The sequence below is a fragment of the Patiria miniata genome, unplaced genomic scaffold, assembly GCF_015706575.1.
Source record: "Patiria miniata isolate m_02_andy unplaced genomic scaffold, ASM1570657v1 HiC_scaffold_22, whole genome shotgun sequence".
Lineage (NCBI taxonomy): Eukaryota > Metazoa > Echinodermata > Asteroidea > Valvatida > Asterinidae > Patiria > Patiria miniata.
In genome coordinates, this window is record NW_024037061.1 from 17,060,948 (window position 1) to 17,075,531 (window position 14,584).

Here is a 14,584-nt window from a genome sequence, read left to right on the forward strand (position 1 = left end):
AATATTGAAAAGAAATAGGCAGATGAAGGAATTGAAAATAATTTAATTTTTGTTTGAGAAACCCCAGTGATGTCGGCGTGCATGTTATTTGGCCCTGAACTTTGTTGATTTTACACTGTTTTCGATGGGGCTTGAATTGGTTCAGTGCACCCCTGGGGTTTTCTTCCAGTCTTTCCCGTAAAAAGAACAGGGCGCCCTCAACGTCAAGAAGTCTTCAAGGCCAAAGTTTTTTTTGGTCTGAAGCCCTGAGTTCTTTTAGTGTAAACGAGGCTTATGTGTGCTTGGGAACCATATAGCGGGACAAAACTTTTTTCCCTCGCCTGCCTGCCTGCAGAACAGGTGTAATAATGTTTATGCTCAATCAATCAATCAAGCTCGCATGAACGTGAGTGACTGTGACCATGGTTTCGCTGCGTAGATCGAGCCAAGTTCAACTTGAACTTTGAAGCCTGAATATAGTTTTGTTTTGGAGACGTGAATAAGAAGAACGCGGAAGTCATAACACCTGCACGAGCAAATAAGTTTCATTATAAAAATTGACGATTCAAGATGCCTTCGATTTGGGTAAGTGAGCCTGGCGGGGTGTGCCTGGATACATGGGCGGAAATCCCGGGGGGGACAGGGGGGACACGTCCCCCCCATGAATTTGGTAAGGGGGGACACAATGTCGAATGTCCCCTCCATGTTTTCATGTGTAGGTATGGGTGGGTGACCAACCATGGCAGAGTCTTAGGGAAAAGCCTCTTCGATATGTCGCTAAGTTGTGGCTGAGAACCAATTTGGTTTTCTTGTCGGTTCGACCACGGCTCTTGTACGCCTAGCCTACCCACGTACATGTACTGTACGTGCGTGTTGGTTCATGCGGTATACGTTATACACAATGTTGCCTGCGTACGTCATATAATTTGCTACTCCTATTTCGGCCCCACTCCGGCCCGCAATCGCTATGGTAGACTTGATGACAAGTCGTTAGACTATAGTGGTTTATGTCCGTCATCGATCAGCGCCAAAATCCGCATACCACCGCCGTTCATGCAACGTCAGCGCTACAACCATTCATGTAAAAGTCATGTACTAACGCGCGGCATGGTCAGTCTGTGTCTAACGACTTGACTAAGATGTTTTCAAGCGAATATCCATATATGCAGCCACTGCAATGCATATGCATGATGTTTCCATAGCGAGGGCCAATAGTAGCCCATCTGGCTTACGAAGAAACACCATTATAAATATGGGGGTAATTATTACACGATCATTTTCAAGTTTCCATTTTATTTGGCAGTCCTGTTTTTAAAATTACAGTAAAAAAGCGTATAACATTGTAGATAATATTAGTACTTTTGCAACTGTCTTAGAATAAAAGGAGTAATATTTAAGTAATTATGGAAGTTGAAACTGTTACGAATAATTGTAAATCCCCTTCAAAAAATGAAGTGCGCGCCGACTGTAAACGTAAGCTCCTTTTGGCCCATGTGGTAATCACCCTGAAAACGAACTCGTCCGCGGTTTGTGCCCATTTTTAAGGTTACAGAACCGCAATGACAAAATGCCCGATGCACACAACGAGGTTCAGAAATATATTGTTGCATTATCAAGGGGGCCATGACCCCCCCCCCCAAAAAAAAAAACGAAACCAATTTTTTTTTTATGTGACATCGCAATAAATGCAGGCAATGAGTACACCTCCATCTTTTCCTCCAAAAAAAATTGGTAAAAGTGGTCAGAAATTGCCTCAGATCGCACCACAGAGCATCTAGAATCCAAAAATTTTCGGGGCCCTTAAGCGGGCCCCGAAACCCCACGCCGTAATTTTTTGGACCCACTTTTTGGGGGGACCAAACTTTTTTTAGCCCCCCCCCCTAAAAAAGTTGTGTTCTGGATCCGCCCTTGCGGCGGACGCGATTAAATTAAACTACTCATTACAGACTTGATTTCAAGTCTCTCGCTATGGCTGCCATACCCCATGGCAATATTACGAGTGGAAAGTTTTCCGTTCAGCAGTGGCGTAGCCACCGGGGGGGGGGGGGGGGGGGCGTGGGGGGGGGGGGCGACCGCCCCCATGAAACCTTGTCGCCCCCCTAGTCGCCCCCCCCCAACTGAGATTTTGAGTTTCTAAAAAAATATCATTGATCTACATGACGCCATGGGCGTCGATCCTGGAGGGACAGGGGACATGTCCCCCAACACCTTTTGAAGAGTGGGGGACACAATATCAAATGTCCCCCCCCCCATTTTTGAACTCGTGTCTCATTTACAGGGCCCTATTATGTACAACGATGTATCTTTTGCTTAGAAAATATTGGTTAAAGTGGTCAGAAATTGCCTCAGATAGCACCACAGAGCATTTAGAATCCAAAATTTTTCGGGGCCCTTAAGCGGGCCCCGAACCCCACGCCTATAGCTCAGAATTCTGGTAGCTGATTCAATGACTCCAACCTCGAAAACAATGTTCACAAAATTTTCTTATGCCTTAAGCTGAGAAAACCTCGAAAATTATGTTTAAATTATTATCTTTTGTGCTAAGAAATTATTGGTTAAAGTGGTAAGAAATTGCCTCAGATCACACCACAGAGCATCGAAAATCCAATTTTTTCGGGGCCCATAAGCGGGCCCCGAACCCCACGCCAATAGCTCAGAATACCGATAGCTGATTCAATGTCTCCAACCTCGAAAACGATGTTCAAATAATTATCTTTTGCCAAGAAAATATTAGTTAAAGCATGGAAGAAAGTCGTAAGAAATTGCTTCAAGTCACACCACAGAACATCTAGAATCCAATTTTTTTCGGGGCCCTTAAGCGGGCCCCGAACCCCACGCCGTTAGTCTTTATGATCAAGGTATGTCCCCCCCCCCCACTTTTGAGAAGCGATTGACGCCCCTGCTTGACCCCCCCCCATGAAATGTTCCAGCCCCCCCCCCCAGCGCCCCCCCCCCCCCCCCCCTGAAAAAATCCTTGCTACGCCACTGCCGTTCAGCCTGTGACGTTTTGTGAGTAATATAATTTCGGGGAGAAAAAAAACCTGTCCCCCCCACGTTCAAGGAGCGATTTCCGCCCTTGCCTGGATACAGTACTCAGTAGTACTGCACTAACGACATTTTATGTAGCTGTCACGCCCCAACTATCGCATCGGTCCCAACTATAGTTGGGACTGTCCCAACTATAGTGCGGCAGTTGGGTCGGCCCAACTATAGTTATATACTGGAGTTGCGCCGGATGCTTGATAGATCTTGTTGGATTAAATGTTCCGCGGCGCTGGCACCGTGTATTCGTCGTGCATGCATGCCGCAAGGCTGGCCGGTCACGTGGTACTGCCTAGTTGGATGAGTTGTCCAGCTGCTGGGTTTTATTGTCCAGCAACATTTTGCAAAATTCAAAGATTGCCATGGCTGGCCAACTATAGATGGGCCCCACCCATAGCTAATGTCAAAGGTCCCAAGTAAAGTCGGACAGTATGTAACAGAGCTAGCTGTAGGGAATGTTTTATAGTCGTACATCAATGTAAACTATATAGTTGGGACCGCCAAATAAAAATATTGCGGTGGCCCAACTACAGATGGTCCCCATGCACCCATAGATAATTTCATTGGTCCCAAGTAAAGTCAGATGTGTATTAGAGTTGTAGGGAATGTTTTATAATCGTACAACAATGTACACTATAGTTGGGACCGCAAAATAAAAAGATTGGAGTGGCCCAACTATAGATTCGCCCCATCAATAACTAATTTCAGTGGTCCCCAGTAAAGTCAGACGTGTATCAGAGCTGTAGGGAACGTTTTACAGTTGTACATCAATGTAAACTATAGTTGGGACACCGCAAAATAAAAAGATCGGAGTGGCCCAACTATAGATGGGCCAGCCCAACAGTGGAACTTACAGTTGGGACCGCCCAACTATAGTTGGGACAGGCCCAACTATAGTTGGGCCAGCCCAACTGTGGAACTACAGTTGGGACAGGCCCAACTATAGTTGGGACAGGCCCAACTATAGTTGGGACCGATGCGATAGTTGGGGCGTGACATAGCTATATCGCAGGCCTCAGTAGTGCCATTTATGGCCAATGGCGATGCGTGTATAATCACCAGTAACTGACATGTAGTGTTAGTTTGTTCGTAGGTACAATACCTCCATGTTGTTTGACTGATAATTGTTGGTGGCCGTACAACTTATTGTATAAGTTTAGTACTGTCCTGTGTATATTAAACGTGCTGTAATGTAATAAGTTTTCAAACTGTGAGAAAAAGTCTGAAACAGAAAGCAAAAGATCATTTGCATTGCAGGCTATCTTTGGTGCTAAAGAAGGAATTGTAGTGAATACACCTGATATTTTAGTAATATTCATATTTGCACTCATTGTAACTTTACTTTACTTTACTTTTAGTACTTTTAGGTTGATGGGAATTGAAAAAGCTAAGCCCTTTGTGACCCCATATCCAATTTCTTAGGCATCAAGTTGGTTCTTGAACAGCTAGGTTTGTTGGGGCTGCATTCACCACACTTCACTGAATTAAATTTGTTCGTAAAAAGAGTCAAAAAGTGGCTGCTGAATATAAAGTGTCTTTTGTATCTTGACATATTTCTCTTGTCATACAGCCTAACTTCACGTCATTATTATTATTATTATTATTAATCATTTCTGGTAATGAAACCAAGGATTCCTCAAAAGCGCCTTAGGCACTGTAGCTCGCAAGCCTGAAGAAACCTGTGGAGAGAAGACAATGAGAAGCAGTTACAGTTTTAGAGGTGGGAGGAAAAGCCCAGAAGAATATTCTGGGGAAAACCCACGGAATCAGGCAGGGACTGAAAACCCAATCCACATATTGGCCCAGGCGGGATTCGAACCTGGGTCACAGCGGTGGAAGGCGAGGAAAATACCGCTACGCCAACCTGACAACCTGTCATGCTGTCAACCTGCCACAAGCAGAAAATCTGTAGTGTAGGCACTACACGTAAGAAGTGTGCATCATGATGCATGCATTTATTGGCCATTCTTCCCTCATTTGTGAAAAAAATGAAATTTAAACAGATACATGTATCTGTTTGCAATTGTTCACCTGAAGAATATGTTGAGTCTTGCTGTTCTTACTTCAAGACAACAAAAAAACTCATATATTTAAGAAAAAAGAATGATTTTGCTGTTTTAGTCACAATTTACTCATAAAATAATCAACAGACTGTTAGCACTGTATTGTTATGATTTCTTTATGAGATTCTTGTTCTCAAAATGATAGGAGTGCTATGAAACCTTGTACACAACCAAACAAAAACAATCTACTTCCAACCAAATAAGAAAATGGAAATTACTGATTTAGAAAGGTTTTAGGGCGTAACGGCATGGAACAAAATGCTACCGTAAATATAAACTGGATTTACTTGGGAGATATCTATTTACAAAAATAGGTGACATCTCCCTTTATTATGGATATGATCAATAAAAACACCTGATCAACAGAAATTTAGACAAATATTTTTACACTTATCAAAGTATCCACTTTTGTTTTTGTTTAAATAGAAATTTTTTCTTAGATTTGATGCTAATTTTGTGTTAATTGAGCTCAGTGTTGACTTGGACTCGAGTCCAAATTCGAGTCCACTTTTTGACGGACTTGGGATCACTCAGACCTAGACTTGCACTCTAATTGGAAGGACTCGGACTCAGACTTGGACTGGGATGTGGTGAACTCAACTACAAGACTAATTGAGATCATGCTATTTGCCCATTGATGTAAATTTCAAAAAATGCAAATACTCTAGACTCCTCTTTAGATTTGATCTGAATAATACTTCACATTATTTATGTGCAATGTACATGTTTTCTGACAGATTTCCACAAATCGTAGTAGTTTTCGCGAACAGAATAGAAAGCTTGAAAACTGAAAACAAAGTGTATTTTTAAACAGCGGTACATGTGTGTATGTATAGGCCTACATGTACCTTTCTTACTAAGAAAAGTCACATATTACATGTTACTGGAGTGTAACTTTTACTTTCATTTTGTGAATATGATGGAGCGTAGCGCATGGAAACGATGTTATTGTGACTGCATTCATGGTTGGATGCGCCTCAGCGATCGGCAATTTGTGCTCTTGTTATTTTTCATCTATTTTGACAACGCCAAGTTGTAACTTTTTAATTTGTGAGAGCTGGATTAGAATGAAATGAGATTCTACTTTCATTTTGTGAATATGATGGAGCGGGGCGCATGTAGAATGAAAAATTGTAGTTTCAAAGTCAGAATACCCAGTAGTGTACAGTATTTAAAAAGGATCTCAAATTAGGTTCGTTCTATGCACACAAGATGTCCTTTTGATAGTTAATAAATATGTGTACTTCCAAAATACTTCCCAAAAGCCCTTAAGTTTTCTCTCAAAAGAAAACTTACAGTGTTGTATTGTTTCCAGGCAACTACAGTGCCAATTGTAGGGGCCATTCAAAGCTGAATAAAATGCACCTGTTTTGATTGAATGTATTATTCCTGCATTGCAACCTGTTGCATCTTGTCGGAGACAATTTTAAACTTGCCAATGTCTTTTGTGCTATTGTGAATCTGTTACACATGTAAAACGTGTGTCCTGACAAGTTGACAGTAATGTGTTTCATGTCAACTGCAGTACAGTTGAAGTAGAATTTAACTAGGCTTCGGACTGGAACAAGTCTAAGTTAAAGGTCAGACTTTGGACTTGAAACAGCAAACAGTAAATCAATTTGTGCACGTGAGCTATCAGACTTCTATTTATTATTTACTTAAATTGTACTCTGTCAATTTCAATGTCCAATATTGAAACAACACAATTTTTGTTGTAATTTTAGCATGATATGCATGCATGTACACTTTATGATGTATACATGCTCGCTTTATCCGTGTACAAATTTGGGATTTTTAATTTATTAAATTCAGTGCCATGATCGTAAATTAGCAGATTTAGAAATGAATGAAGGATTTCAATGGGTTTCTTTTTCACATAGTTTTCAGTATACTTTTACAATGTATTTTCCCTTGCTAGAGCGGAAAATTGGTTTTGCGCTTTTCTTTTCAACGACTGTTTCGTCGAGCGGTAAAAACAATCATGAAACAGCTATCGAATTGGTAGTTTTAATGCATCTTGCTTGAGATTGGTTTATAGTGAAATCGATCTTAGAACATGTCTTAGCTAAGATGGATCTTAGAGTGGGGACTCGTCTTAAATCCTAAGATGAGGCGCAAGATAAAACGAGTTTCGTGAAATGGGCCCCTGGTCCCTTTTACCCGTGTATTGATTGAATGTTCACGACCTTCACTTAGGCATGCGCCACTTCATAATTCACAGTACACTGGTATCGTCGCATTCTGTGCCACTAATAAGGAGTTGTTTACAACTACTGGCAAGAGGCACATAACATAGCTATGGTAGAGGGGTGTTTAAACAAACATGAAGTAAATATGTTGAACAAAATCATTGGAAACTGTTTGACTTACTTTGACTTTTTGACCGAAAAGGTATATGAATAAGGGAATAAATGTGTGCTCCGGAGGTTTTTATCACTCTGTTTAAGACCGCTTAGAGTCTGGGTGCTGATAATTACAACCAGACTCTAAGCGGTCTTAAACAGAGTGATAAATACCGACCGAGCACATAGGCCTACTTATTCCCATTCATAAATACCTTTTCGGTAAAAAAAATTCAAATAATTCGTTCAAAAAATCCCGATTCTGTTCAACAAGTTCACTTCATGCTTTTTGAAACATCCCTCTAGCAAAATAATGGAGTGTTCTGCTGGCGAGTAAGATGTAAACAACCCTTTTATGGAAATTGACACGCACGTAGTATGTTCTGGGCGATGTCGCGCAGAACACACCTGGGGCGTCGCGTTTTGAATTTAGAAACTTAAATTCTGACTCGCTGGTAGTTTTGCGCATGCCTACGTGAGGATTATGAACGTTCAACCAATAAAACGGTAAGAGGCACTGGATTTTTAGGAGTCCACATTTTATTGTGACACTGGAAAAGTGTTTAAGACCAGCTAGCCATGTCTTTATCATCCGTTTAAGACCGGCCACGTGACGGGCTCTCGACCAATAGGAATAGCTAAACTGTCTGAGGTATTTATGAATGGGAATTAAATGAATGAACATGTGCTTGACCGGTTTAAAACATTATGTTTAAGACCGGTTTGGAGTCTGGATGCTGATAATGACCTGAGCCATATCCGGCCAAGCACACATTTATTTCCTTATTTTAAGTAAACCTGTGCACCATGTGGACAAAGTGCTATCTTTTGACAGCTGCCTTTTTGTTAAATGGATCTCCGCTTATGACCATCTAAGTCAACAGAAACCTGAGCGGAACACGTAGTGAAAATGAAACAAGTTTGTCAGGCAGTGCTTTCCCATGGTCAAGAAGATCCAAATTGGGTTATATTATCATAAAGTCAACAATGAAAATATGCCATCAGTTGCTTCCGGCTTTCCCGGTCGTGCCTACGTGCACAAGTGTATGCTTTTTAAGGTGAAATAATCTTTTAAGCATAATCCAACTTAAAATCGGAAACGTTTGATTACAGGTTATGCTTACGTGGCTGTTCACTGTTCAGCAACAAATTATCAGGACTCGATCTGGTTTGTTTCATTTCTTTAACGTTAATAAGGGAATAAATGTGTGCTTGGCCAGTTTTACACACTCTGTTTAAGACTGGTTGGAGTCTGGATGCGTCAGACTCCAACAGAGTGTTAAATACCGGCCAAGCACATATTTATTCCCATTCATACCTTTTTCGGTTCATACCTTTTCAAAGAAGTCAAAATTTCATGTGACACTGGAAAAGTGTTTAAAACCAGCCAGCTCAGTGGTCTTTATCAACCGTTTAAAACCGGCCATGTGACGGGTTCTCGATCAGTAGGAATGGGTAAACTGTCTTGAGTATTTATGAATTATGAATAAATGTTTAATGACATTTATGTTTTTTTTCATTAGCTAAATTGCCACCCTATAACAAAAAAAAATAAGCCTCTTGCATGGGCATCGTAAACCTGTCCTACATGTACTTGAACATTTTCTGTAACTAATAAAATGGGTCAGATGGAACTCACTTTTCTAACTCTGTGCTGAAATTCTGTCATTGGATCATGGCTGGTATTTTCTGGAAAAATATCGAACGATTTTTTTGAATTGATCATTATGAAATTGATTTCATTTATATTTTTATAACTTGACCCATATAAACATTTTTAGTTCAGGAATAGTGAATTTTAGCTATTTTACTTTCTTTGTTTTTTCAATTGAAATTCTTGAAATATTGTATAAAATAATTATGTTGTTGGCATTATACCGGTAGATTTATATTGGGCTGTGTTTTTTTTATCTGACATTATCAAGCTCACACTTTCAAAGTTTCTTTGTGTACATTTCAAAGACTCATCTTTTCCAGGCCCATACTAGTCATACCTCATAATACAATATCCGCCTTCCAAGCACGGAACATTTTGCCATGTGCAGGCACTCTTGTAACTGATCGTTTCATTAGTCATTGTCATTGAATAAACCTCAATCCATCCCATGATCTGCCCCAGTCAACAAACAGACAGTGCCCAGTTTTATGGCTTCGCTAAGTTGTTCCAAAGATATGGAATAGGGGGCCTATATGTTGTAACTTGTAAGGCAATTCTTAGCTGTGTCTGAGTTCTGAGTTGCTTTTGGTTTTTATTTTTTTCACTTCAAGCAATCAACTTGCACACTATAATTTAGTTAAAGGGAATATACAACATTTGCAAACATCGAAAAATAAAACTATCAAGTTTTTGCGAAATACCTTAACAGGATGTTGGTAAATGACAGTCTAAAGCATCCTGTAAAATTATGGCACGTGGTATACTGTCATTTTCAAGAAAAGTGGTATTTTTGTATCAATTTCCAACGCTGATCGGCCGATCAGCGTTGGAAACAACTGGCTTTTTTTCAAATACTGGCCCCAATTGACCATTGCACTTGTTTGCAATCGATTACAAACCTATAAACGGGTACGAGCCAGCTAGACTGGTTCCCTGACCTTACAATTCCCCCAATGTATGTAAACTGCTCTGTTTCTTCTTATATGGAGTCAGGGAACCAGACTACAGGAAAATGATCGTTTTTCTTGGTTTTTATAGCATTTTCGAACCCAAAACCTCCAAAAAGTTAGTGTAACTATATTTGCTTTATATTTCCAACCCCCCAATTCCACCCATTTCTGAAAATTACAGCAAAAGCAAATGATGTATATTCCCTTTAATGTAACAAATTGTGGAAACCAGTTGCTTCTGTAAAATTTGAAGTCCTGTATTAGCCTGTCTTTATAATATTCAGCTGACTTTGGAGTATTGGTTAGTAACCATGGTATGGTGAGTGTCTACCAGCAGATTAAGTGGAGATAAGAATTGTATGGTTCTGCTTAACTACGAGCAGACAAGGAGATCACAAGCCTGTGTCATGTCAGTGCACGCAGGCAGTCGTTTCATTGTGACGTTAAATTTCCACTGATGATGTAATTATAGTGGTGTTTTAGTCTTCAGTGTTTCACTTCGTTGTTTTGGGAACAACTTACAAGTCAGTGTGAAATTTGCCACACCACAAGGATGTCTATTTGGGTATGTTTAAGATTATGATTTCATGTACATTGGTGGACATTCCACTTGTTAATCATTGTAAAGTGTGTGCTGAATTGCATGGAAAGTGTTGTCAATTCAAGAGCTTTTTGTTAATCGGGAAAACGGAAATGAAATGAAATCGCTTTATAGTATGATAGTGCTGAAATTCATGACAGTGCATCCATGGACAGCTATTAGTGCTTTTTGCTGAATTCAAATGCCCACAGAAATGAACATATTGAACACTGTTTCAATATTGCAGTTCAGCCAAATTTTTCCGCGAACTTGTTTATTTGCAGTATTATTTGTTTAAATAAGACAGACAAAATAACAGATGTTCAAATGCTAAGTTACATTCTTTTCAATGTTAGATTCAGATTGTGTAAGTCAAAATTAACAAATATTGCAGGGTTCGACCTTAACGTCTTTATTCACTAGCCAGCCGGGCTACTAAAACAGACTCTTAACTTACCGGCGGGCATTTTTACTAGCCCGCAAGTTTTCCTTTTATGGTGTTGTCTCATAAACAATGTCCATTCATCTATAACGTGTATCCTGAGGCAATATTAATTGTCAGTGTTTTAATAAAGAAATCTTATAACTTAACCCTAAACAGTTAATAAAATTAGACACAAATTGATACAGGTTTGCTTTCTGAATTTAATGATTTATTTCTTCCTGTCCTTTCATCTTGGCCGTAGCCCAATAATTTTTTATTTGCCAGCCGGGCTACTTAAGGAATAGTTTGACTAGCCTTCCCTTGTTTTGACTAGCATTTGGCTAGCGGGCTACCATTAAAGTCAAACCCTGTACTGCTTTTGGCAGTGTTGTAGTAGAGCTGTTTAGCTGTCCTCACAAGTCCTCCATTCGCAAGTCAGTCAAAAGTTTGTTTAAACGAAGAGTGACAAAATACACCTTTCTTATTCTCCATGACCTGTAATAATTGTGACTGGACTTCCGAAAGTAAGTGATTAACTTTTGAGTGGATTCGTGATGGACTCTAATATGACACTGGCTTATTTTTTGGTTTGACACTTGCAACAAAATAGTTTGGGTGAAGTTTTTGTTGTTGTACAGTGCATGCACTCCATGATTTTAAATTTGATCACTTAAATGATCAAATTGTTTATAAGCAGGAATATCGATTCAACTGGGTCTGTTTTAGATGTCTGATAGTCGAGCAGTCCCTCTGCATGGCAATATTTGTGCACAAAGCCCATACTCACGGCTGGGATACACGATACCTAACGGCTAGAATAAACCAATTAGAGCGCGGGATTTCTAGCCAATTGGCAAGCAAGAAAAGTTTGCAGCATTCCATTCACGATGAGATGATTTTCAGCCAATGAGAAATGGGTGGCAAGGCACATTTGGCGGCAAACCAAGCCGTGTTGCGCAATTTTGGCGGCAAACCGAGCATGCAGTCACTTTTGTCTCAGCCTCCAACTGACAAACACTGGAATAATTGAATGCGTCTCCAAAATGTTGTAAATCCCGGCAGTACTGAAATTGACCACTTTAATGGAAACAGCAGGGACGGGTGCATTGTGCGGTAAAACCTGAGTCGGTGCCAAATTGCTATACAAAGTTATATGGCGCATAGGTTGATGGATCATCTTGTCACCTCATGTCCTATGAAAGAAATTGCGTGCCACGGTGTGTGCACATGTTTATGTGTAACTGGAATGAAAAATTGAAAAGTGCTGAATAGAGGTTGGCTGTGTGGCAGAAATTTCTTTGTAAAAAGTTTGCTTTTGGAGAAAAAAAACTGCAAAAAAGATTTCCCTTTACAAGTACATGTACATGGTTATCACAAAAGCAAAGAAAGCATGTAATAAACATGAAGAGCCCAACAGTAATATTATCTGGGATGATTGAAATATTTCACAATTTTGACAGGCAAGAAATGTGGTAAACAGTTAAGGAACTATCGCAAGGCACAACAAATATGCATGAATTTTTTAACAAAACTGCTCTTTATTTGAGGTGTAAATTTGCTGCCAAGGTTGTGCTAAAAATAGGCACCATGGACGTTACAAAGTTGTCAAAACCTTTTTGATGTTTGTGAGTTCAAACACAATATGCGCTGGTGAGAGGTGTTTGGAATGCGTTTAGTCATTGATGCGGCATAACTTCCAACTTCGGAACTGTCCACGTTCAGTTTCCTATACATAGAAGATAGGGGAAAAAAAAGAACTTCAGGGCTCTACTATGCACTGTGAAGCAAAGTGGCTGAAATTACATACAGGCCCCCGCAAGGGCTAAACAAACAGACCTCCGAACAACACAGCCCGTGATGGAAAACAAGTTTGACGTTTCTGCTGAATAGAAACGAAAATCGCCCCGACCTTGGTCATTCTTCCTCGGTAAATTGCTCGTGTTTAGCATGGATCAACTTGATTGTCCCCGCTGAATGAAAGCGTAATTCCCTGGCTTCGCTCACCGGAAACTTGGTGTGTCCTGACGTTTCAGTGTGTGTGGGAAAAGCTGTGTTAACCACAAAATGAAAGCGGTTGGAATATTTCACACGTTCGTGCTTGTCCCTTTGTCTCGTTTTTTAGTTCCAATTTGACTGGCAAGTCCAGATTTGTTTTACGATTCTTTTTTTTACGATGAGTAATTCACTAAACAAGGATGTATATGTGAAATATGCCTCGTCATGATCAATAGTTTCCTGCTTATTGAGACATGATGTATGCATACCATTATGTAACCTTATTTTAGAGGTGTCACCCAGAGTATATCAGTAACTAAAGAAAATAGTTTCAAACCGCAAAAAAACCACATGTGGACCTTCTTTCTTGGAGTACAGGATCCCTGATGAACCACACTGTTGTTATAAAACCACAAAAATTTTATCTCAATAATGTAGTCATGTTGACCTACTTATTTTTTTTCTTGACATAGGCCCTAGTACCCTCAAAAGTAAACCGTCTGGCCAAAATGAAGTCGGAAGTTGACTACTTGTATACATAATATACAGATATTTTTTAAAACAAATTTCTGTCTTGTACCCAATGTCCACGATGTGCTTAATTTTGTTTTTAAAGAGATCCAATTAACAATGGGCTGCTTGTTACTGCTGGTATAAGTCTTCCAAGTATGTTAAGCTCCTTCTTTCAGATTCAGGCAAATAAGTGGATAATTAGCACTGGAAATAATTTGAAATTGGTAACAAATGCCACTTGTTTATACCTCACTTTCAGAATATATCAGGATGTTTTATGTTCAATCATTTAAAAGTTATCAAATCGAAAAAGCTAAGTTTTCTGTTTTAAAACCCTAACAGCCCCTAAAGCTACGAAATACTACTCAGTAGTAATCTGTAGTATGAATTCTTTCCATACAAGTTTAATTAATTGCTTAAACTTAAAAAAAAAACATTCAGATTGCGTTTGGTCAAATATATTTTCGGAAGGTGTTTTCTTAGAAAGTAGTCAAAGTCAAAGTCATATGTGAAGTTCTTAGAAAGTAGTCAAAGTCATATGTGAAGTTTTTTGCTTTAAAACTTTGGCAGTTATGCGCTGAATACTGTATTCACTTCACTGTAGGCCTACACATGGTTTCTGTCTGAACCTTTTTTTTTCAAAGTTTATGAGATGCAGATTTTTGAATATAGACATTAACAAATACATTTTACAGTGTTTTCAGAATCAACTTAAAATTCTTTTATTTTTTCAGGTAACAAATATGGAGCCAGGCTGCAACCACAAACCTGCTCTGAAACCAGAGGTAAAGTAACATTAGTTTCTAAATTTTAATTAGCATGTTAATTTTTTGTACACCGGATTTTTTAATTTTATTTTCCCCTTACTTGTTATAAAATCAGTTTTTGAATGAACGTATTTCACATTTCAATTGCCAGAGAAATGACGCTGCCAACATCGCTTCAGAGATATTTATAATAAAAAAAATTTAAAAAATAATAATACTAATAACCGGAATATAGGGAGACATTCCCATAGACTTGTGCACAAAACTTGCTC

The 14,584-nt window shown here is 39.4% G+C and overlaps 1 protein-coding gene across 1 annotated transcript in view; it reads left to right on the forward strand.

The window, feature by feature from the left end:
• Positions 1-337: 337 nt before the first annotated feature.
• LOC119730428 (protein unc-13 homolog D-like) overlaps positions 338-14,584 on the forward strand; it is a 42,995-nt gene continuing 28,748 nt past the window's right edge. The window contains exons 1-2 of the mRNA XM_038203314.1: positions 338-564; positions 14,280-14,330. Coding sequence (XP_038059242.1) covers positions 550-564; positions 14,280-14,330 — 66 coding nt within the window. The 5' untranslated portion in view covers positions 338-549. The remainder of the gene's footprint in view (positions 565-14,279; positions 14,331-14,584) is intronic.